At 49.3% G+C, this 23,518-nt stretch overlaps 1 protein-coding gene across 2 annotated transcripts in view; it reads right to left on the reverse strand.

Moving 5' to 3' along the window:
• Window positions 1-222: 222 nt before the first annotated feature.
• EMP2 (epithelial membrane protein 2) overlaps window positions 223-23,518 on the reverse strand; it is a 38,771-nt gene continuing 15,475 nt past the window's right edge. Inside the window, exons 2-6 of one of the 2 annotated variants that reach the window (XM_037814649.1) lie at window positions 22,859-22,999; window positions 13,378-13,509; window positions 11,220-11,313; window positions 7,424-7,570; window positions 223-4,835 (exon numbers count right to left, since the gene is read on the reverse strand). In XM_037814649.1, the coding sequence (XP_037670577.1) occupies window positions 4,654-4,835; window positions 7,424-7,570; window positions 11,220-11,313; window positions 13,378-13,455 (501 nt within the window). In that variant the 5' untranslated portion in view covers window positions 13,456-13,509; window positions 22,859-22,999 and the 3' untranslated portion in view covers window positions 223-4,653. The remainder of the gene's footprint in view (window positions 4,836-7,423; window positions 7,571-11,219; window positions 11,314-13,377; window positions 13,510-22,858; window positions 23,000-23,518) is intronic. The other variant, XM_037814650.1, reaches the window with a different exon arrangement.

The following is a 23,518-nucleotide window of genomic DNA, read 5'->3' on the forward strand; positions in this document are numbered from 1 at the left end:
GAAGAGTTTGCTAAAGATCTTCTGGGAAAGTTCTTCTCATTCCTGAAAGAGAAACAGGAAAAGCCAAGTCCATTCTTGTTTGATTAGACCAGGAGTTGGCAGACGTCTTCTGCAAAGGGCCAGAGAGCAAATATTTCAGGCTTTGCAGGCTGTAGGACTTCAGTCGCAACTCTGTCGTTGCAGCGTGAAGGTGACCATAAATGATACGTAAACAAAGGGCTGTGACTGTGTTCCAGTAAACCTTTATTTATGGACACTGAAATTTGGATTTCATATAATTCTTACGTGTCACAAAGTATTATTATTCTTCTCATTTTTTCCCCAACCATTGAAAAATGTAAAAATCATTTTTAGTGCATAGGCCAAACGAAAACAAGTGGCAGGCTAGTCTTGGCCCATGGGCCCTAGTTTGCCAACTCTTGTATTAGACCAAGAGATCTCCCATTTGGAGTGTCTTCCCGGCCCCTTTTTGTGCAAACTTCCACAGGATTCAGCCCTCTGCTATCTATGTTTATATAATTTGACATCCCCCTTACTCCAGTCAAGTTATTGGAGCAACAATGAATGGGTCCATGACCCAAGATAGACCAATCAGAATTTAACTCCTGGAAAGTTGAAACTGGGACTAGAATAGTCTAGATCCGGCAGAGACTGAGTTTATCATGATGTACCCAACAAGGAGCACAGCCTGTGCCATAGCTGGAACGGATATTTGTTGGATGAATGACAGGCTGAGTTCCTGAATGGAAGGAATGTAAAACTGACTTCTCTGGGGTGACCACCATCCACCTGCCACATGGACAAAAATAAAACTAGAAACAGAAATACGATATTGGTCCCCTGGAGGTTTTAGTTTGCAACCCCAGTGTAGAAGCAAGAAGTGTGGTTCCGAAACAGACAGCTTTTACTGTTTTTGGCATTTCTTGGTCAAAAACCAAAGATCTTTTCCTCTCCACCACCCCCAATTTCATTTTTCAGCAGAGTGTGCTATAGACAGTCTGATTTTCATCATCATCCCACCCTTTAAAGCAGAGTCTTTATTAACCACAAACGGAAGAACAGGAGTGGCTCCATAGTTTGCGGGGCCCAGTGCAAAATGAAAACATGGGGCGGCTTGTTCAAATATGAAAAGTTTCACGTCGGCACCAGCAGATCCCCCCGGCAGGCGTGGGGCCTCCGCAGCATGGGGTCCTGTGTGACGCGTGGGCTGGTCGTCCGTGAAGCTGGTGTTAAGGAAACAGAGGGACAGTCCTATGGCGATTTGTCACTCATCAGGTGTTTGCTGTGTCCTCCTCAGAAATCCGAGTGGCCCCTGCCACCCAGTGTGTTCTCCCCCTGCTTGCCGGCACTGACCCTAGATGGTATCACACTGGGAACATTACAGTCTGTTTCTCCAGGCAATTTGCTTTTCAACTTTATTTTTCATGTACAGTTTCTGATTATACAAAACATAAAAAATGGACTATTTTAAAAGCACATTAAGTAAAAAGAATCTAACTACTCTGAAATCACATTAGTCCCCAAACCAAGATTCAGATTTAACTTCTAGGCCTTTCCCAAGTCTTTCCCCATCACCACTGCCTCCCAATATACAAAATTGTACAATTTCTATATCGTAAGTGACCTTTATACTATTAGCAAGTTTAGTAATTCCCCACGCAGGCAGGTTGTAAACTATGATACAGCGTCCATCTAGGATCTGGGGTTTAGTGTGTTTATGACAGGCCGGGGGTTCTGGGTTTCTTCATGATCAGTTAATACAGAGCCTCCTAAGACCTAGGGAAGTGTACACAGGTAAGTGACCGGTGACACAGTGTAGGAATGGGGGAGGTCTGCATTTGTCCTGTATTCAGGTATGTGTATATACATAATTCACACAGAGCATTCTCCAAACCCATTTGAAGAGACCCAATGCCATTTTAATGCCAATAACCAAACGCGTCAGTCTAGCCTATCTCCGTTACGTGGCCCTTTCACAAAAGAATTACAGTACTTCTTTATAAAAATGTCCTAAAATGCGCAAACTACAGTTCCTCCAAATACAGTTGTTACCAGAGTAAAATAATATGGTTGGTCCTAATATTTCCTTCTTGGGTGTCTCAGCTAATTTTTGTTGTTGTTGTTCTTGAATATCTGATAATAAGCATCAAGTAAGGGCTGATCCTTCCTACAAGTGAGAAGGCTTAGATATTTCTTCCCAGATGCTGTTGCCTTTTACTCCACTTCCCAAATACATGTGGCAACCAGCCAGGAAAAGCCACTGGGTAATTTCAAACTGTCTGCAACAGAAAATGTTTGGGTATTTGTGAAAGGAATTCATGCATTGCTTGGAGGTTTGGCTTTCCAGACCTCTGGTTCTAAGGGACTTTTTGTTTGTCTTTGTTTCCATTGTGACTCCTGGAAAAGTATAGAAAAGCCACCTGGGTAGAAAGCTTGGGGGCTCTTGAGCCCCAGCTTCCCCCATGAGGCTCAGGCAGAATCCTGCCAACCCCAGCGAGTGACAGTGTTCTGTCCAGGCGGTGCGTTTGTCCTGCCTCTGCCCCCCGTCACTGGCTGCCTCTCCAGAGGAGGGGTCCCGCCTCAGAGGCTGCACATCCCCCAGGGCAGGAGGGCTCTCTGGACTGCCCACCCCTGTATTTTCAGAGCCTCACGCCACGCCTGGAGCAGAGTACACCACACCCAGAACAGAGTAAGCTTTCAGGACTATTTGTTGAAAATGATGAATGAATGAATGAATGAGCAGGTGGATGAAGAAGAAAGAGAAAACCCAATTCTGCATTAAAAATGTGTCCTTGGTGGTCCTAAAACTGCTCAAGCCAGATGTCTTCCTCGTTCTGCCGGAACCGGGCTGATGGCAATTCATCGATCCACTTAGCAGAAGGTCAAGTGCACCAGCATGCAAAGGGCACCAGGGCCGAGAGGGGGACAGAGCACACGCGGACACACACACACCTCCCAGCAGCACGCGCAACACAAGTGGGAAAAGGCGGCGAGGTGCCGAGAGCTGCCTCCATGGGGCATTTTCCGGGGTCACCCGCTTTGCCACACACCTAATAGGGCTTTCATACCTAAAGACCAACTCCCCGAAGCCGTATTTCTCAGTAGAGTCCTGGAATTGGCTGGGGTGCCCGTTCATGTTCCCAGGCTTTGCCCAGGCCCTGCTGAGTCGGATTCTTCCGAAGGGCACTTGTGCCCACTTAAGTTTCAGAACCACGGCTCCATGGGATGGTCTTGCGGCTTTGTTTGCTGTCAAGACCGTGGAACCCTCCTGGAAGTAAGGGTTCTTCAGGTGTAAAGCAGATGGGTACTGCCCAATAAATGCCACCTGCAAGAGCTGAATAGCGCTGTATTTAACGGATCTAAATGCCTCCAGGAACATTTAAACATAGGCACACACAGAGCAGGTTCCCTCCCACCCTACGGGCCTCTAATTTGAATCCTTGGTTGTGTTCTCTGCAGCCTGTAAATTATTTGCAGTTTGTAGTCTGTCTCCTCCACTAGGGCCATGACCCCCATGAGGAGAGAGACACGCAGCAAGCACTCAATAATTTATGTTGACAAATGAATGAGCGAATGGTGGATGGGTCCCCTGAGGCTCCAGAGAGAGGGGTTACTGGAAGTCAGCCAGCCTTAGCGTGCAGGGCAGTAAGAGGGCAGAGGTCTTCCGAGTTAGGGTGGGAAGGGGCTGCCCCTGCCAGGGTGCCTGGCCATTGGGGTGCATGGCAGGGACTGGAGTTGGGGTGGCCCAGACATCAGCAGCTGTGGAAGAGAGTGAAGAATCAAGAGCTGATGGAGGCCACGGTGTTGACCCGTGGTGGGGTCCGGACCCACTTCTCATCTCCATGTAATGTGACCTGTGAGGTTCGTGAGGCAGCTCTGCTCCCCTGGCCCCGGGACTGGGGTCCCCCAATTTCTCGCCCCTAAGCATCACCCGCGGCTTGTTAGAAAGGCAGATTCCCAGGCCCTGCCCGAAGACTCGGATTCAGATGCACCCAAGGGCCTGCATTTTAAAAGCTGCTGTGGGGGTCACATTTTGAGACTCTGTGTTGGGATAAGCTTAAATCTGATCCCCAGCTGGCAGGCAGGCAACTAGGTCAGCAAATTTGGGTGGCACTTTTTCCATCTGTGTCTGGGGCATCACGCGAGGGCTGCGACTGTGGTTTGGAGACGGCAGAACACAGGGGGCTTCACCCAGTTCTCACAGGGAACCTGGGCTAACATCTGAGCAGGCTTCACCCATCACCCAGACCTCTCCTCACCCCACTTCCCACCACGGACAGAGAGCTCAGGAGAGGGAAGCTGGGGTGAGGAGGGGCGTGGCCCGGCCGAGACCTGGGGGATTGTGTCCCCGATTGGCGTTCTTAGTCTCTCGTCACATCCCCATGGCTAAGAAACCTCCTGCTGATCAACTGGATTTCTGTGGCTTTGCCTTGATGGAACGTTCAGCGGGAAGGGAGTTCGGAACCAGCCTCCAGAGTCTATTCTCTGATCTCAAGAATGCAAAAACTCTTCTCTTCTTTTCTTTTTACTTTTTTGGCTTTTAAAGGAAACAATATGTTTGCTAGAAAAAAACACCAAAAAAATTATTATATACAAAACGGTTATTTGAATGTGGATTCTGGACTGTGGTGAAAGCACCTGGCTTGCGGGGTTTTATTTGCGCTTCCTCAGTATTAGATACATGAGGCCACTGATGAGGGTGAAGGCGAAGGCCACCCAAGCCAGGATGAAGGCGTAGCCGTAGCCGCCATCCCAGGTGTACAGCTCCCAGTTGCTGTCGTGAAGGTCCTGGCGCCGGTCCGTGTAGATGGAGGCCGCGATCATGACACACAGGCCTGGGGAGAGAAAGCAAGGGCACAAATAACTCACGGGCCACGGCACACCACAGGCACGTGACCTGAGTCGAGGACAAGCTTAATGTTTACTCTTATCAGGTATTTACTTTAGTCTTTAAGAGAAAGTGCAATCATATTCTGTGGCAGAATGTTGCTCTTCTCCTCAGCCCTGAGAGCTGAATCCAATTTGGTTTGGGCATCACTCACCCAGCCCCGAGGGACCTCACAACGGGTCAGACTGTTTCGGCAAAGGGTCAGATAGAAAATATTTTTGGCCCAGTGCGCCACCATGACTCGACTCTGCCACCACGACTCGACTCTGCCATTGCAGCGTAAAAGCAGCCACTGCCAATATATAAACAAATGGCATGGCCGTGTGCCAGTAAAATTCTATTTACGAAAACAGCTGGCAGGCTATATCTGCCAACCCCTGATCTAAGCCAACCCTGGCTATCCCATTCCTCTTTGCATGTTACGATTTATGGAACTGTATGTGTCCCAGTTCCGGCCACAGAAAATTCTTCCATGAAAAATTTTATTCCTTGCCAAATGGAGAGAAATGAGGGATGAGAAAGCATTTTTTTTTTTGCTGCTGTGCATTCTTTCACTTGCTTATTTCTTTAGATACTGTCGTGTTAGGATGGAATGTTTGGAGCTGCAGCAGCCTTTTTGAGGGCATGTGTTACCGACACCTTGAAGATGTTAGAATAGAAGGCTGGAAGGAACAGGGGTTCTCGATGATGCTGCTGAGCTGCCAAAGCAACTCTGGTGCCTTCCACCTCCAGAATGCTTGTTATGTTAAAAAGAAAAATCTTTATGGCTGAAGTCATTGTTAATTGGATTTTCTGCTACTTGCAGTAAAAAAAAATGTCCTAATTAAAACACTTGCAGATCTGAAATTCACAGACATTTGTATGAGATTGGATGAAGTCAGGTGCCCTAATTCTCCCGAGGGGGCCAACCCCATCCCACTCAGACAGTTTTAAAGGGACTGGCCAGGGGCTGGGTGCATAAGACCCTCTCTGCCACACGCGTATTCTTAGACATCTGAATCTAGGGCAAAGTGACACTGTTAGAGCTCCTGGATTCCAACAGTGTCTCCCTGGAGCAGCGACTGCGGGAATCCTCTTTCCAAGACCTGGTCCTTCAGCTTTCCTTTAATGCGTGTGAGCTACCCCAGAACCCATCTCTTACGTCCGTTAAGAGTATCTGTTGTTTGCGCCTGAAAATCCCTGGAGGGTATGGCACCTAAACACTCTGCAAGTGTGGGGCAGCAGGAGAAAATGGTGAAAAGAGTTGGGGAGAAGGAGATGTTAGAGAAGGGAAAGGAGATACCCTTTTATCCAAATAAGGGGAACTGTCCTACATAGGCTGGGTAGTGGGTTCTGACTATATTGCCTTACAGATGAGTGGGTAAATGGAGACAGTGACAGAAAATAAATTTCCATTGGTGGCTGCCAACTCCCCTCCCTGCACGTTAAAGTAAAAGGATTCACATGCCTTTGGGGGTAAGTAGTGGGGTGTCCATGCCTCCAACATGTTGATACCCAGAAAGTAAAGGAAGGGTGGAGAGCACACACCTCCCCGCTACCTCACTGAATTCTCCGCAAGAACAAATTAAAAATCACCCAGCGGTTAGGGCTACTCTCTATATGGGGTGCCCAGGCCTTGCAGCGGAGCTGGAGGTGACCAGCTGTCCCAGTTTGCCCAGGACTGAGGGGGTTCCTGGGATATGGGCCTTTCAGTTTTAAAACTGGGACAGTCCTGGGCAAACCAGGATGAGCCGGTCACACCCTCGAGCGCTGCTGACGTGCCCAGACCATGGCAGGTTGGGACTCAACTCCAGTGGAGCCTGGGGGGTGGCCGGGTGGGGGTAGAAAGCTGGGACAAGGTGGTAGTTAGAGTAAGACGTAGCCCAGCTACAGGTGCCCAACAAGCTACCCATTACCCAAATGAAAGCCATGGAAGAGGCTTCTAAGATTTTGTCATCAGAAAGTTTTAAATCCTTACTGAAAGACCAAAAAAGAAAAAAAAAAAAGAAAAAGAAAAAAGATCATATTGTATCCTAAGTCATCTTCATCCAGTTTCAGCCTTTCTAAAATTCATAAGCAGAAAAAAGTGGCCCAAGACATCTTTTTTCTTTAAACTCCTCTAGGATTGGCGCTGTGTTTCATCTCCAGCAGACTGTGCACACCTGGCCCAAAGTGGGACTTCAGCCCTTCCCAGCCTAAAACCTGCCGGTGGCTTCCCGCTGGCTTTGGACAAAGACCCCAGATCCTTTCCCTGGCTACAAGACCAGACGGGGTCTGGCCCCACCGGCCTCTCCCTCCCCAGCTCCGGCCACGCTCCCCCACCTCTACCCTCCAGCCACCCTCTGCCCGGAGCCCCCTTCCCACCCCTCGTTGCGAAGACAGCTCCTACCTGCCCCACCGACCCCAGCCAGGCACCGAGTCTTCGGGGACACCATCCCTGACCCGCTAAGGAAATCCAAACTCGTTCCCAGGTCCTAGCGGCCAACACCTCCTTCCCCAGGGCTCACCTGCCGTCCCCCAACGGAGCGCTCGTCCGGGAGCCCCTCGTTTACTTACACGACAGGAGCTGGACCATGGAGGTCAGCACAAACCTCTCCCCTTGCTCGAGGCAGAACAGCTGGAGGATGAAGATGAGGAAGGCGATGCAGCAGAGGGTGGTGGCGAGGATCATGAAGGCCTGGACGGCCTGCAGCGTGGAGAAACCTGCGGGGAAGGGCGAGGGCGTGCGGCTGAGGGCGCGGGCCTGCCGGGCCCCCGGGGTCTACAGTCCACGTGGGGGTGACCGGCGGCCAAAGCCCAAGGGACTGACCCAGGGCGGCCGAGGAGCCTTCCAGACCCTCCCTCCCTCTAGGCAACATCGCGCACTTGACTGGAGCATCCTCGGCTTCCTTATCTGGGAAACAGAGCCAGTGCCACCATCTGCACTCTTCCTGGGGCTGCGCGAGGCAGCGAGGTCACGCATGGATCAGAAAGCGCTCTGCGGACCATGCGGTGCTAGATCTAACAGGCTTATCCCCAGGAGCTCCGCTTAGGAAAGGAGCAGGTGTGTTACTTTTGTTCGGATCAGCTTTAACAGATCTTAACAGATCAGATCTTGACACCGGGGCTGGCTGGGGCGTGAGGGTTCAGGGCTCAGTACAGAGAAGTTTGGAGCAAGGAGGCAGTCTCCGGGGGTGGGTGCTGCGTGGGGAGCAGGACGCAGCTGAAGCTGCATGGAGAAGGTGCAGCCAGGTGGGCAGCCGCAGGCTGTGGAGCCACTTGCCCCCACGCTGCAGTTTCCAAATCTGCAAAATGGGGAGACTAATAGTTCCCCCCTCACCGGGTTGGGAAAGTGACCCAAATTCATCTAGGGAAGGTCTTTAAAGGGTCGTGGGAGAGAGCGAGTCCTGGGCAGGTGTTGGTTGTTTGTCAAAGGTGGGGGGAGGTGTGGTGCCCCAAGCTGCAGAGGAAGCCTACGGACAAAGCTTTGTACCTTTTTTCTTTCTTAGGTTTTTGCCATTTTGCCTGAAACCAGAGGGACGTGTAATTTGGAAGTACGTAAGGAAATGCTGAGAGCATTCTGATAGCACATGCACATCACCTGGGGCCACCAACCCTCTCCCCCTGCCCCACGCCACTCCTTACCGTGAGTGAAAGAAGCCAGAGCTCTCCACACACAAACACACACACCTCGTGGGCTACTTCACTGATGTGAAGTCCAAGAACAGGCAAAAGTAAGCTGGGGGGACAGAGGTCAGAAAGTGGTTTCCCTGGGGAGAGGGGGTGGTGGGAATGTTCCATCTTGTTTCCGATACACATGGTGAAAGCAATTGTCAAAGCTCACTGAGCTTAAGAAGTGTATGTTTTCTTGTATGGAGATTATAGCTCCAGAAAAAAAGAAAAAAATCCTGCCAGTCTGCATCCAGGCAAAATAAAATCAGAATCTCTGGCGTGGGAATGAACACCAGTGGTTTTTAAAGCTTCCAACATGCAGCCCGGGATGGGACCCGCTGGCTTACAGCAGTGCTTCCCAAACGGGCCTGAGCCCAGGGATCACCTGGGGCTTGTTAAGAATACAGATTCCTGGGCCTCTCCCAAAAGGTTCTGATGCACTCGCTCTGGGGTGAGCGCCAGGAAGCGGCTATTTTAGCAAGGACCCCAGGAGACTTGGATGATGGGGCAAATATGGGAAACACGGTTTTAGGGGGGAAAGATGGATCCTTTTTTTTAGAAGAGTTTCTGGCAGTTGAGGAGTGTGTGGGATGTGACACAAGCTATTAGTTTAGGTGGCAACCAATGAGGGCACCAAACAACAAAGTCACTTCATGAGGGGGATGTTCACTTGCACTTCCTTAAATTCTTTAACGACCTCAAGGAGGTGCTCTCCACTCAGTGCTTCAGCACTTCTATCCCGCCTGCTAACATCCGTTTTGGGATTGCTGGACTTTAGCAAGGTGGGAACCAGCAATAAGCCTTTGGGAGGCAGGCGTGTCCGGCTAGAATTTACTCACATCATTTGGTTTTCAGGGTAGTATTTCTTTTTCAAGTTTTCCTTCTTTTAGAGCAAGTCATACCAGCTCACTGATTATGGCAGGGAGATATAGTTCCCTTTGAAATAAATTTACATAGGGGAAATGTGAGCTGTTTTAAAGTAGGGGTTGGCAAACTTTTACGCTGATGCCCTCTACAGTGTGGATGACTCTCGAATCATGATGCCAAGTGAAAGAAGCCAGATGCAAAAAGCCACACTGTGTGATTCCACTTAATGAACTCTCTAGAACAGGCAAATCTATAGAACCCAAAAGCCAATTTGTGGTGTCCAGGGACTGGGGGGCTGGGAAAGGAAAGGGGAGTGGCCACTAATGGGTTTGAGGTTCCTGGGAGTTAGGGGTGATAAAAATGTTTTAGAACTAGGTAGAGGTGGTGGTTGTACAACACTGTAGGAATGTACGAAATACCACGGAATTATGTGATTTAAAATGCATAATTTTATGATATATGAATTTTACCTTGATAAAAATAAATAAAAATTGAAGCAAAATTTTAGGCTTTGTGAGCCTACAGTCTGTTGTTTTGTTTTGCTTTTATAATCCTTTTAAAATGTAAGAACCTCTCTTTGCTCATGAGCCATACAAACGCAGGCCTCGGCTGAATGTGGCCCGTTAGTTTGCCAAGCCTATTTTAAAAAGAAAAATCACGGGTCAATAAATAGTGGCACGTGTGGGGTGTGGAACCCAAGTGAGAGAGGCTTGAAGAAACTGCCAGGAAGCAAAGCAAGCTCTCCCAGCTGACCCGGCAGGTGGGGCTTGCAGAGCATGGAGAAGACTGGCAGTTCCCAAGGTCAAGGACAGGCTACCCTGGCAAGTACACAGAGCCGGGAGGGGAGGTGGGAGCCACTGCAGGCTTGGGGGCTGATCCCATCCAGACCAGAATCCTGGCTCCAATATTTGCTCCAGGCTAGGTGACTTTGGGTGCCTGTTTCCCCATCTTAAAACGGGGCTAACAGTCCCTGCTGGACCGGGCTCCGAGATCACGTGTATAAAGGGTTTACTTAGCCCAGTGCCAGCTGCAAGCCTGCGGTCAATGGTGTCGTCTATTGGCAGTTTGCATGCTTTATTAATACTGATATTGTTCTGAGTGCAGGTGAGACTTCAGGACCTGGTGAGAAGGGTCTCTTATTCCCCAAATAGGTTGTCAGATTTGGCAGGGAAAAAAAAACCCACAAATATTCAAATTTAACTGTGCATCCTGTATTTTATCAGGCCCCCTTCCACGGGGTCTATGACACCTGCAACTCCTTTCATGGAAAACAGAACCCCCACCTCACAATGCTCGAGAGCAGTCAGCATGCTTTCAAGGAGGATTTTCCGTGTTTACCAAGCCCTGTCACCCGCTTCAGCTCTGTGAGTGGAGTCATCATTGCCTCCATTTTACAGCTCAGGGAACTGAGATTCTGCGAGCTTAAATGGCCCGTCAGAGGTGACAGGGCTCAGAAAGGGAGCAGAGCCCAGCCCGGTGGCTCCAGCCTCAGTAAGGGGCCAAGATGGGGGTGGGAAATGACCAGAGTGTCTGTCTCTGCATCTCCTTCCAGGCAAGGCTTGGATCAAAGAGGAGGGGGGAGAAAATTCTAGAAGAAGCTGAATCTGTAGAAAGGGTGAGGAACAGACGCTCTTCTTTGCCAAGAATGAGAGAGGGGCAGGGCCCACCACGGCTGGAGGCAGTGCCTACCCTGCCTCTGGCTCCCCCAGAGCCCCCCCGTCTCCGGCTTGCCCCCTGCTCCAGCCTGCACCGTGCCGAGTCAGACAGCCCACCTGGTAGGCTGGGGGCGAAGACGGGAAGCTTCTCGATCCCAGCTTCACTCAGTCACACTCACCTTGATAGGTGGCATCACTGATTTCGGTACAATTCATGCTGCTGGAGCATACTCTCCAGATGTCCCCAAAAGACACTTCTCCTACCCACCAGGCCTAGAACACAAGGGAAAAGCTGCTCGTTATGGGAACATGGACTGCCAACTAGGGGTGAGGCACGGGTGGTCAATGTTCAGCCCCAGGGCTTCTCAAACTGCAGAGGAGCCTGGGCTCGCCGGGGACCTTGTTAAAATGCAGAGTCTGATTCGGGAGGTCTGGGGCCGGCCTGACACTCTGCATTCTAACAAGCTCCAAGCCAGTCTGCTGAAGAGTAAGAGATGGCCCTGCCCTCGCAGAGCCTCGGAAAACGGAGGAGGCTCAACTGGCGGCGGTAAGAGTCGATGGTGGTAAATTCCCCAAGAACCATAACGGGCAGCAGGAATGGGGCATCAGAAAGATGAAGCTTGCCGTGGAGAGAATGCCCAAACAGGACACCCCGACTTCCAGTCCAAATGCTCCAGTTCCCCTCTGGACTCAGGCTGCTCCCCACTCCCAAAGGCTGGAATCCATGTCCTGGTGACCACTGAGGCTCTGGGCTGCCTCCCTGCAGCCCGGGGCACCCCCCACCCACCCATTCAGTCACCAGGTGCTCGCTGAGCTCCGAGGACTCCCAGTCACAAGGCCCAGGACACGCCCTGCAATTCAGCGATGGGCAGAAGTGCTCACCCACATCCTCTTGGCAAGTGCCCTGATGATGTGGGTGCCCAAGGGTGCTTGGCAGGACCACCTGATGCCGTGGCTTTTCTGCCGCCTAACGGCTGCCCGTCCCTTTCACCAAGTCTGGCATCTTTTCAGGACCCCAAAGGACTAGCTGCAACCATTTGGTAAAGGAGACTCTAAAAGAACCTGCAAAACCATTTAGTTCATTGAGTGTGGGCCCTTTGGGTGGGAGGGTCCAAACAGTCTGACCTACAGCCTCATCAAGACCCACAGCTCTACAGGAACCTCCCGGAACCTGAACCTGAGGGCTGCACTCATCTCCCGCTGTGGGACCTGGCAACCTCTGGAACGTTCAAATCCCGTCTCTTCAAATCCCGTGCATCCCCCAGCGAGCATGCTAACTTCCCCGAGGCTGTGAGATGGTGCAACGAGAGGACCTCCCCGTACACCTGGGGCAAGGATAAAACGAGACGATGAACATTAAAGGGCTTAGCATGGCCTTGGCCACAGTAAGCGCCACGCACAAGGTGGGTCATTGTTTACGTTATTACTGTCACGATGATTAATCAGTGGGCATCCCCCAAGGAGCCGGAGTTGGAGGGCGTTTGGATAGCACAGATTTTCTGCCCCAAATGTCTCAGCCTTCTGAACTGATCAGGATGTAAGTCAGGACTTTGGATCAGGGGACGGACCACAGCAGACCCCTATTGCTGCCAGGAGGGACATGAATCCAGGCCAATGTGTGATTTATCAAATACATTCCTGCTGTATAGCCCGGAGCTGAATACTAAAGGAAAGAGTTAAATTTTTCATGGGGAGGGTACAAGGAAAGGATCTGGAAAGTTCCAAGCTTGAATTCTGCTTGGGAGGGTGGGGCCAGATGGGCTAGCAACAGGGGATTCCGGCCAGTAAGAAGATACTGGGGGCGGGAGTCAGAGGTCCTCACTCGGGGGTGAATTTGCCCCCCAGGAGATATTTGGCAAAGTCTGGAGACATTTTTGTTTGTCAACTGGGGGTGCTACAGGCATTGAGGGGGTGGAGGCCTGGGATGCTGCTAAACATCCTACAGTACACAGGACGGCCCCACCAGAAAGAATGATCTGGCCCAGATGTCAACAGTGCCAAGGCTGAGAGCTCTGCTCTGGGGGGGGGAATGAATTCCAACAACATCCTCACAGGGCCACCACTGGCCACAGCACTACACCAGGATCTGCTGGGGACGCGGATGAGAAGAGAGAGGCCCCTGCTCTCCAGGACTTGCCCATCCAAACCTAAACCTGGGACACCCCAGAACCCCCACACTTAGGCCAAGAGTCCGCACGCTTGGCTGGGGAGATGGGTGTGCCTTGGGATGGAGGCTAACTGGCATCGGGATCAGCTTGACCAAGTTCTCAATCTAACGAACATCTATGACTCAAGCAGTCAGGAGTTCTGAGATGGTCAAAAGGCCAAGGAACTTACATTGTCGATGGTGGAGACGAAAAGCAATGCCGCGGAGGTAATGTGGAAGACTATGATGAATGCAAGGAGCACCAACATTTTCACAGAGCAGGGTAGGGCGATGGTCACTCGTAGAGCCCAGGGAGAGATGTTCTAAAGAGGGTGAAAGAGAGAGAAATTAAAATTTGTCCATGACAAAGCATCTCAGGAAGAGCAACTTCTAATGGAGGTTCAGGAAATGGAAAACAGCTTTTCTCATCATTCCCTGCTTGGAGAATTTGCTGGAGAAAGTCTGGCATGCAGAAGCTCTTTGTTGTTGGATTGACACCAAATATTACTTGGGAAGGAGGAGGGGCGAGGACCAATTAAAATCCCTAATTCAGAAAAGTATCTCACTGGGTCAAGAAGGAACAGCTCTGACAGGCTGAACTGTGTTCCTGATCCCCCACCATCAGTGTGTGTTGTGGGACATTTCATAGCCCCAGAGGAGGCTCACTGCCTCAGGATTCGTTATCAGAGTCCCAGTTCCGTAACGGAGCAAAAGTGATCGTGATGCAAAAATATTTCCGAATGATCTGACCATTTATAAAATTAATCTCCACTCAAACACCCCTCCCCCCCTTCTTAATATCTTTCCCCGATCAAATAACATCCCCAAGCACAAAATGCAGATGGCGGATGGCTGCTGCTTCATCTCCCCATATCTGCGCAGGAAGACCGCGTTTCCCAGCATCCCTTGCAGTGAGGTTGGGGCCTTGTGACCAATTCCAGCCAATGGGCTGGAAGCAGCACTACCAGTTCTCTCCAGGGTGAGGCAGGTGTGAGTTCTCTCCAGGGCAGGTATGAGTTCTCCCTGCTGCATTCCCCTAATGAAATGGCCGTGAATGGTGCAGCCAGAATTCATTGACAACTAACACCACAGACAGATACTGTGATTCAGTGATAAACCTTTGGGATGTGAAACCACTCGGATCTCAGGGTAAATTTTTCACCATGGCAGGACAGTCTGACCAATATACGGGAAGAGGCAACTGGAAATCTTACAAAAGACTGAGGGTTGTAACAATTCAATGAAAGTGATTTGGAGAACTGCTCAGAAGGCACAGAAAGCATTAACTCTTGAAGACTTCTTCTAATTGGACTAGTTAGCAATAAAAGTAAAAAATGAATATGGATAATAGCAAAAAACCGGGTTCGAAAGAAAGATTCGACTATCAAAGGATTAAAAGTGACCCTTGGGAAAATGGACGAGCATTTTTGCAAGCATGGCTATCACCTTGGGTAAATGAAACTCAGACATAAAGTGAAGATGTCATATCAAATACTCTGGCTGGAAGAGTGAACACCATCAACCTTTCAAAAACCAACATGATTCATATAACAAGGATTTGCGACTGGTTAATATTACTGAAATTTTATAGAAAATAAAATTAATTTTTAGTTTCACTTTGTAAAACACAGTCCAAATTGGACTTTGTTTATGCTACTGAAGATGAAGTTTTAGCCCCAGTTTTAAGTGGACTCATTTTACTTTATTTTCTAACAGTCCTTCTCCCTCTTCCTCCAAATAAACACACACACGCCATACTTGCTTCTTAACCATTTGAGAGCAAGTTGCCTTTACTATTTATCTTTACCTTGAAATACTTCAGTGTCAATTTCTGAAGAACAAGGTCCTTCTCTTACATTGATACAATCGTATTATCTCATCTATGCTCCATATTCAAATTTCCCCAATTGTCCCAATAATATCCTTTATAGCTATTTTTTTCCAGTCCAGGATCAAAATCAAGATGATGTGTTACATGTTATTGTCATATTTCTTCAGTTTCCTTTAATCTGGAATGGTTCCTGATCCCTTCCTTAACTTTCCTGACAGTGAGAATACAGGCACACCTTGGAGATATCGTGGATTCGGACCCAGATCACCACAATAAAGTGAGCCACGTGAATTTTTTGGTTTTCCAGTGCATATAAAAGTTAGGTTTACACTATACTATAGTCTGTTAAGTGTGCAATGGCATCTTGTCTAAGAAAACAATGTATGTACCTTAATTAAAATGTTAAACAGAAACAAAAAGTGAGCACATGCTATTGGGAAAACAGCACTGACAGACTTACTCAAAGCCTGGTTGCCACAAACCTTCAATTTGTAAAAAAAAAAAAAAGGAATATCTGCAAAGCACAATAAAGCAAAGCGCAGTAGAACGAGGTATGCCTGTATTGAAGAGTGTTGACCATTTATTTTGTAGACTGGCCCACACTTTGTGTTTGATGTTTCTCTGTGATTGGATTCAGGTTAGGCGTTCTGGGCAGAACTACATAAGTGGTGTTTTGTCCTTCTCAGCCCATCACACCAAGAGGCTCAGGGAGTTGGTTTGTCCCATTATGGATGACGCCAACTTGGATCAGTTGGTTCAAGTCTGCCAGATTTCTCCACTGTACATTTCTCCTTTGTAATTAAAAAAGTAAATTTTGGGAGGAGATATTTTGAGAACAAAAGATCCTATCTCTCGTCAGACTTTCACCCCGATAGTTTGAGCATCCTTTGATATTTCTGGAGTGAACCCATTTCACATAGCCTTTTTCCTGGTTCTAACCCTCCCTCCTCCTCCAGTGGGCATGCCCTGCACAAACCCTCTACCCTTTCTCTGCCAGCTCTGCCCTCTGACCATGCCCACTCTCACCCCATTTTTCTCTGCGTGCTCAGGGTAATGCCTGAGACTCTTGGGCTCACCCGGGGCCACTCCTTGAGACCCGGGACTCGTTAACAAGGAGCCAGGCGCTCTGCGGCTGCACAGCTCAGTCCTGTGAGGTCCCAGCTGCGATTCGGGGCGTCACCACTTGGAAGAACCCTGTGCGCTGGCTTAGAGATTCTTCCCATTCTTTTCAAAAAGGACAAATTCCCCTTTGTCTGGGCCTGCGTCATTCTTAAGCTGCCATCGTATGCTGCCTCCAAACAGATGCATTTCTGACCCTTGCAAAAAAGGCTTGTGTGCCGCGCTGAATGCCATGTTACTTTTATATTAGCTGGAAGGTCAAAATGCCAACCTCCTAGGCCCATGATTCCAGGGAGCTAAGGGCTTCATACATTGTTCTGCTTAGATGACACAGATGCATATGGTCACATAACCGAAGCTTTCTAGAAAAGAAAAAACAAGGCTTTAATCCATTCTTGCCCAAGGCCTGCAATTCAAATATTACAGGGCATGATTTTGGATGGTGTGTTGATATGGCATCAAATAACACTGAATCACATAGTGAAAAGGTCCCCACTCCGATCCTGTTGAGTCCATCAAAAAAGTTTGCTGCTAGTCTGTCTCCGACACTTGCCAACTTTGTTTTTAAACAAAAAGAGAAAGCAGAGCTTTAGGCATGCCAGCCTGTGTAGCTAGAACTTAATAATCTTGTTTTGATTTTATTATTGTCAAGTTCTTTCTTTTTATAGGAAAAAATACCATTTATAGTAGTGACATGAGGTATCCTTTTAGAATAAATTTATTGAAGTTTTAAACGTGAGTCATTTCAGAAAACTATTATGTAAATAGATGAACAGGTGGTCCTCTGTGTTAGCAAAAGTCCCAAGGATGGTTCTCCAGTGCCTGATGTCTGGCAAGCACTGCTTCAACCCCGGCGAAGGATTATCAGGGGCTGGAAGTTTCTGGCATCAGGAAAAAGCCGCTGCAGAGGAAAGCTTTTACAGGAGGTCAAGTGAGGTCTTGAGTCCAGTGTAAGAAGAAGGTCTGTGGGCAAACAAGGATGTCCAGAGACCCTTGGATGCCCAGAAAAAAAAAAAGGGGGGGGGGGGTAGAAAAATACGTGTCACCTACTTAATAATCTCCCATGATGACATCTGGAATTCAGATCTCTAGCAAAAAAACAAAATGGGGCAAATCAATTATAGAGCTTTATGTGGACCTAGGACATGGCTGATGATCCAGGCTTTGGAGGAAATTATACATAAGTAGAGGGGGCAAGTGACCTTTACCACGTGTAAGCATGGACTCCTGGATCTCTCTATAAAATAAGTCCCCCCTCTGCACCACCATCTCGGACGCCAGCCTCCCAGGACCCTTCCTAGAGGCCGGCACTCCTCTCGTTTCAGTGCACCCCTCCAGGGATGTCTGATAGGGAGGGAACACTTATTCCACACTCCTCACGTTTCCCCGTGGAGGGAGCTGCACCAGAGTTACCCTCTTGGCCTCTTGCCCCGCCCCTCACTCACTCCTTTGCTCCTGATTGGTGGGGCCACCACTGTCCGCTTTCTGGATTGGTGGAGTTCATCCATTAAGAGGCCAGAGTGCAGCACTTTTCCCTTCCCCACAACTTCCTTCCTAATGAAAGGGTGTCTGTTGTCTGTTCACTGCAGAGCCCCAGGAGGGACCCCAGTGGGGGACAGGACTCCGGAGCCCCTGTGGCCAGAAGTCTAAGCCCCATCTTCCACCTTAGCTTTGCTCACCCAATAAGATCCCTAAATATTCCTTTTGAGCCCATCTCATTCTTAGGAACGGCTGTGTGGCATTCCGCTGCGTGGCTGTGCACGATTTACTCAACTCATCCGCTATGGAGGGCTGGTGGGTGGTTTTCCAGCATTTGTTCCTTAGCACACCTGTGCTAGTGTATCTGAAGGACCGATTCCTAGAAGTGGACGTGCTGGGTCAAAGGAAACATGTGTTTTAATTTATGGTGGGTACTGCAAGGCATACTGGGCACAGTTGGTGCTTCATCAGCCTTGATCTTCGGAGGGTCTTCCGAGTCCTCAGAGGGTTTTAAATACTGGACCAACACGTTTGCCCAGCCTAGGTGGCCTCAGAAGGCCTCGACATAACAACATGCCTTAGTTCCACAGGAAGTTTAATTCTGCCTAAACAGACCAGCCTCTGCCTTCCCCGGGGCTGGTCCCAGCCATGCCGTCACCTCGCGACAACACACACCCTTGTTTTACTCCGTGGGCCCTCTCTGGAGATGCTGGGGAACAAACCACCTGGTTTGCATGCTGGAGGAAGTCTGGCCCACCCCACCCAGGGTGGCATCAGAACTTATCCTTGCTATCCACAGAAACTTATTTTTCTGTCCAAAAAAGAAAATGCAATAGTTAATACCGAGCCATCTCTCCACACGTTGTGCACACAGGCTTTGGTGCTTGGTCCCTTTGGGGACAGGCCTCATCTGGGTTCCCCGGGACACACTCCTCAGCCGGGCGGCTCTCTCGCACCTTCTAGGTCCCAACTCAAACACCATCTCTTCTTTGAACGCGGATGGAAAGTCACCACATCCCCCTCCAGCATTATCCGTCCCATCCCTCTGGCTTGTTTTCTTAGGAGCACTTTCATTGTCTGAAAGCATCTTGCTTGTTCACTTGTTAATTGTCTAGCTCCCCCTCTGTTCCCTGCCATGCCCAGTGCCCAGAAAGCAATTTGCTGTCATTTTACAGTTCGAAAAATGCAAAACTGCAAGGCCCTTGGAAAACTCAAAGCCCTGATTGTCCAGATGCGGGAACCGAAGCCAGGAAGGGCCCTGACTCGCCCCCATCCCACAGCGAAGCAGGAGCCAGGCCAGGACTAGCCACCCCAGCGCACCCTTTCCACCTCACTAGATGCCTGGCAGGGCAACTGGCCATCTTCAATAGTCAACGACAACTTCCCAGATGCCTCTGCTGCTTCCAAGCACAACTTTTGTAGAGGAGGACAATGAGTGATGCGAACTTTTTCCTTTGACAATTTCTTCAGGGGCTGAGCAGGAAGTTCTAAAAGGCCACCTGCCCTCTCTCTTTAGCTAAGCCAACTTGGCGGATGAACTCACTGCCCTCCCCCCTACGTGGGACCTGACTCCCAAGGGTATAAATTTCCCTGGCAACGTGGGATATGACCCCCAGGGATGAATGTGAACCCAACATCGTGGGATTGAGAACATCTTCTTGACCAACAGGGGATGTGAGATGAAACGAAATAAAGTTTCAGTGGCTGAGAGATTTCAAATGGAGTCGAGAGGTCACTCTGATGAGCATTCTTATGCACTATATAGATAACCCTTTTTAGGTTCTAATGAATTGGAATAGCTAGAAGTAAACATCTGAAACTACTAAACTACAACCCGGTAGCCCTGAATCTTGAAGACGATTGTATGACAATGTAGCTTACAAGGGGTGACAGTGTGATTGTGAAAACCTTGTGGATCACACTCCCTTTATCCAGTGTATGGATGGATGACTAGAAAAATGGGGGCAAAAAACTAAAGGAAAAATAGGGCAGGAGGGGGGGATGATTTGGGTGTTCTTTTTTTACTCTTCTTTTTTTATTCTTATTATCACTTTTTCTGGTACAAGGAAAATGTTCAAAAAACAGATCAGGGTGATGAATGAACAACCACATGACGGTAATGTAAACAATTGATTATATACTTTGGATGATTGTGTTGTGTGTGAATAAATCTTAATTAAAAAAAAAAAAGGCCACCTGGGTTTAGACGTTTACCTGCCTAAAAGTGGGAGACAGACCTAGATGAGTTTCTCAAGTTCCTGTCTAGAAATCGAAGTCTTTATGTTTTGCAAAGCTTCTCTTTTAAAAATATGTTTTGATCTACCTAATACATGCGATGATAAAAATAAATAGTACCAAAAGGATTACGATCAAAAAGCCACCGCCTCCTGCCTCAGCCCTGTCCTGCTCCCCAGAGACAATCATTTTTAACTTTCAGTGTCCATGTTATTTTTTTCTGGTAGATATCGCCATTATTTCCAAGCAACATTCATGGACTATTGTTTCCTGATTCATCTATTGTAAATATTATTGACTCCCTGCTAGGGGAGCACTTACACTACCTTCTGACACAACCATTGCCCCTCCCCCATCTCCTCTCTCCCTTCATCTCAATAGTTTTGCCAAAGTTAGATCAGTAATTGTCATTTACATTATGACCCTGTAAATACTGTTTGCTGCAGAGCCAGATAGTATACTATGATTGTGTTTTATTTTCTTGAAAAACCTAGCACTTCCAGTTGCCTTTTTTTCTCTCTCTCTGTGGCCCCATTTACTTTCTACATATCTTCAGTGTTTCCCAAATTTTCTTCATTCCAAGACCTCTCTTGCGGAACCCCAGATGCAAAGCAAATGTAAGGCCTTGATGACGAGCCTGTGGTTGGCCTCATCCATCATGGCGCGTGCATTTGCCAGCCAGCCCCTTCACACCAACTCTGCCCTCCTCTGTCCTCTGCCATCTGCAGCCTCAGCAGCTGCCGCTGTCAAGAGGACAAGGAAGACAAGCACACAGCATTCTCCAGGGGAGACTAGCAAATTCACTCCTAACCGTGGCCAGGGCCCAGGGTTCCGGCACGACCACAGGACGCATGGGAGGGAAGCCCATCCCTGGGGAGCAGGAGCCCAGGGGTGTCAATCCACATAAAAACAAGACTCGTAATGATTGAAGTTCAAGCAGCAGCTTACAAAGCACTTGTTTTGGATCTTCGTTTTAATCCTGTGAAGCCGGCAGAACGGGGTATCATTAGCCCCATTATACAGATGAGAAAACGGAGGCCCACAAAGGCTACAGGTGATCTGCCAGCGCTCACACAACAAGCAGCAGAGCTGAGGCTCAAAACCCTGCTTTTCCAATTCCAAATCCAGGCTATTTTTCTACCACCCTTGCCTCTCTCTCCCATTCTTAGAGCCTGATGAAAACCACACAGCGGGAGCCTAATTAAAATCAGGCGCGAGGGCACAAGGCAGCGTGAAATCATCTGTGTTTCCTTAACTTTTGGCTGGATTTCCCTCGAGCTTTGTACCAGGCAGGAGAGGTTTGTGAGGCCAGCCGTCGTTGCAGTGGGGCCATTAGCAAAAGTCGAGATACGCCTGAGCTAATTAAGGGAGAGCCTGATTAAGAAGGATGCTCCCTGCTTCCGTTGTCCTAAAAATACAATTTCCTGCATGTCTAATCCTGGGAGCTCACTGGCCACACCAAAGCAGCATTTGTTGTCTTTATTGATCTATTTTTGAGATTGGTTCGGATTTCAGATAAAGAGAGTTTTACCTTGATTACTAAAAGGATTCATTCAGACACAGTCCAATGGACTCAACTCTGTTTGCCAAATTGGTGCCGTCCCTGAAACTTTTCCACCCTGGAACCCAGAGGAGTCGTGGGTAACAGCAGGTTACCTGGACTCCCCAATCTTGATTTCAGTGCATCGTAGGTATCTTCACATTGAAGGCCAACACATTCCCCATTCTATAAAATACCCCGAAAATAATCACATAAAATTTTAAAAATACAGAATATTAGAACTTAAGATCGAAGCTGTTTTTTTAAAAAAAAACTAGGAAGGACACAATATCTGAGGTAGAAGCAGCAGCAGGTGGGTTTCCGCCACCAGGGACAGCATCCGTTTGGCAACAGAACCGCAGAGTAGGGGTGAGGAGGAGGAAGGAGAGAGGAGGACCGGGCGAGGCCTGGGAAGTGCAGGGGGGAAGATGGAAATTCTGCACACAGAACGGAGTGTGTGCGGCTCAGTGAATTTCAAGTTCTAAAAGCGGATGTGGCAGGACAAAGGTTGGCACCTCCAGAAGTGCCCACCCAGGCCTCTGCTAACACAGGCCCTGCCACAATCCAACATCCTTACAGAGGCGCGCCCTGCTATGCCACAGGCCAACGCTGGCTTGAAGCATATGTATGTGCGTGTGAGTGTGTGAGTGTGTGCATGTGTGTGCACGTGTGTGTGTTGCGCATGTGAATGTGTTGCTTTTAGCCCTGGGCTTGAAGGAAGACACAGACGTCTACAGAAGCAACACGTGGTCTGCCCTCGGTGGCTGGACATTGCTCTCTTGGCCTTGTGGGTGAAGAGCAGACTGGGAACCTGCCCACAGGCAGTTCAAGAGTCCCCTTCTCTCCTCCCTTTCCTAAAAACCACCAGTCTCCGCCACTGGGAGCCCCAGCCCCTGCTTGCTGTTGCCAAAAGGAAGCCACCTTGGCACAGCCTCCGTTAGGTGCAGAGGAACAGAGCAAGAGCCCGGCCAGCTTCCCGCAGCGGGAGAACGTGCTGGTAAGATGACCGCTCCATCCACCCCGGCTCCATCCCCACCCTCAGGAGCTCTTCCTACAATTTAAACCACCGCCAATTCCCAGCCTTTTCCCAGAATTGTAGGCCAAAGGAAAAGCCCGGGGCGTGGAGCCTTTTGATACAGTCTGACGTCTGAGGTTCAGTTCCAACCCAGTTCCACCCGCAGCTCTCGCTGGAAAGGTCAGGGAGCCTCTGGGTGCCCAACCCTGGGGCTGACTAGCCGTGGCCCAGGCCACACTGCCAGGGGGACCCAAGGCTGGCCCCGGCGCGGGCAGCTCACCCTGGCCTGGGCGGACTCCAGGCCCCTCCCGCTGCCCAAAGCACTCCAAGAGGGCAGTGGCTTTGGCCTGTGGTTCAGGAAGGCCAAGGTCAGCTCGGCCTCCTGCTGTGGCATCTGAGCCGCTCTGGGCTGGAGGAAGTGCCTCGACCCTGGCCGCCCGGCTTTGCACTTACCACGGCTGGGATTTCTGAGCACAAAGCCAACACTGCGCTCTGTCCGGAAACGATGACAGGCAAGACACTGGGATTTGGCAGTGCTCCAGGCAGAAGCCGCTGAGGAGGATTCTGCCTGCAAAGCCTGGGTCCTCCAATCACCTGGAATCATAACACCAACCAGAACATCAACCATAAAGACAGCTAATACGTACTGAGTGCCCATGTGCTTCAGGCCTTGTTCCATGCTGTTTATATGTATTAACCTATTTATCCATCACAAAACACTATGATGTAGGTACTAGAGTTGGCCTCATTTTCAGGTAAAGAAATATGGCCCAGAGAGGTTAAGCAACTTCCCCATGGTCACACAGCTCGGAAAAGCCAGATCTGATACCACAGCAACCCCCAGTTGACCAGCCTAAATCTGAATTTCTCCTCCCTTTTGGGGTCCTGTTAATTTAATGCCTGATCAGGAGGTCTCTAAGAAATACTAGGCCCGCACGTGTCATCGGATGCTGGCCACTGCTCCATGTTACCCGCTTCCTGGGAAGGACTTTGTGATGCACAGTAGGGACAAGGGAAACAGGGAACACAAAGTCTCTGACTGTGCTCCCGGCTTCACCTGCCAACGAGGTAAGGGAGGGGGCAATGACCACGATCCACTTTGTAGATGAAAAA

Source organism: Choloepus didactylus, chromosome 21, assembly GCF_015220235.1.
Source record: "Choloepus didactylus isolate mChoDid1 chromosome 21, mChoDid1.pri, whole genome shotgun sequence".
Lineage (NCBI taxonomy): Eukaryota > Metazoa > Chordata > Mammalia > Pilosa > Megalonychidae > Choloepus > Choloepus didactylus.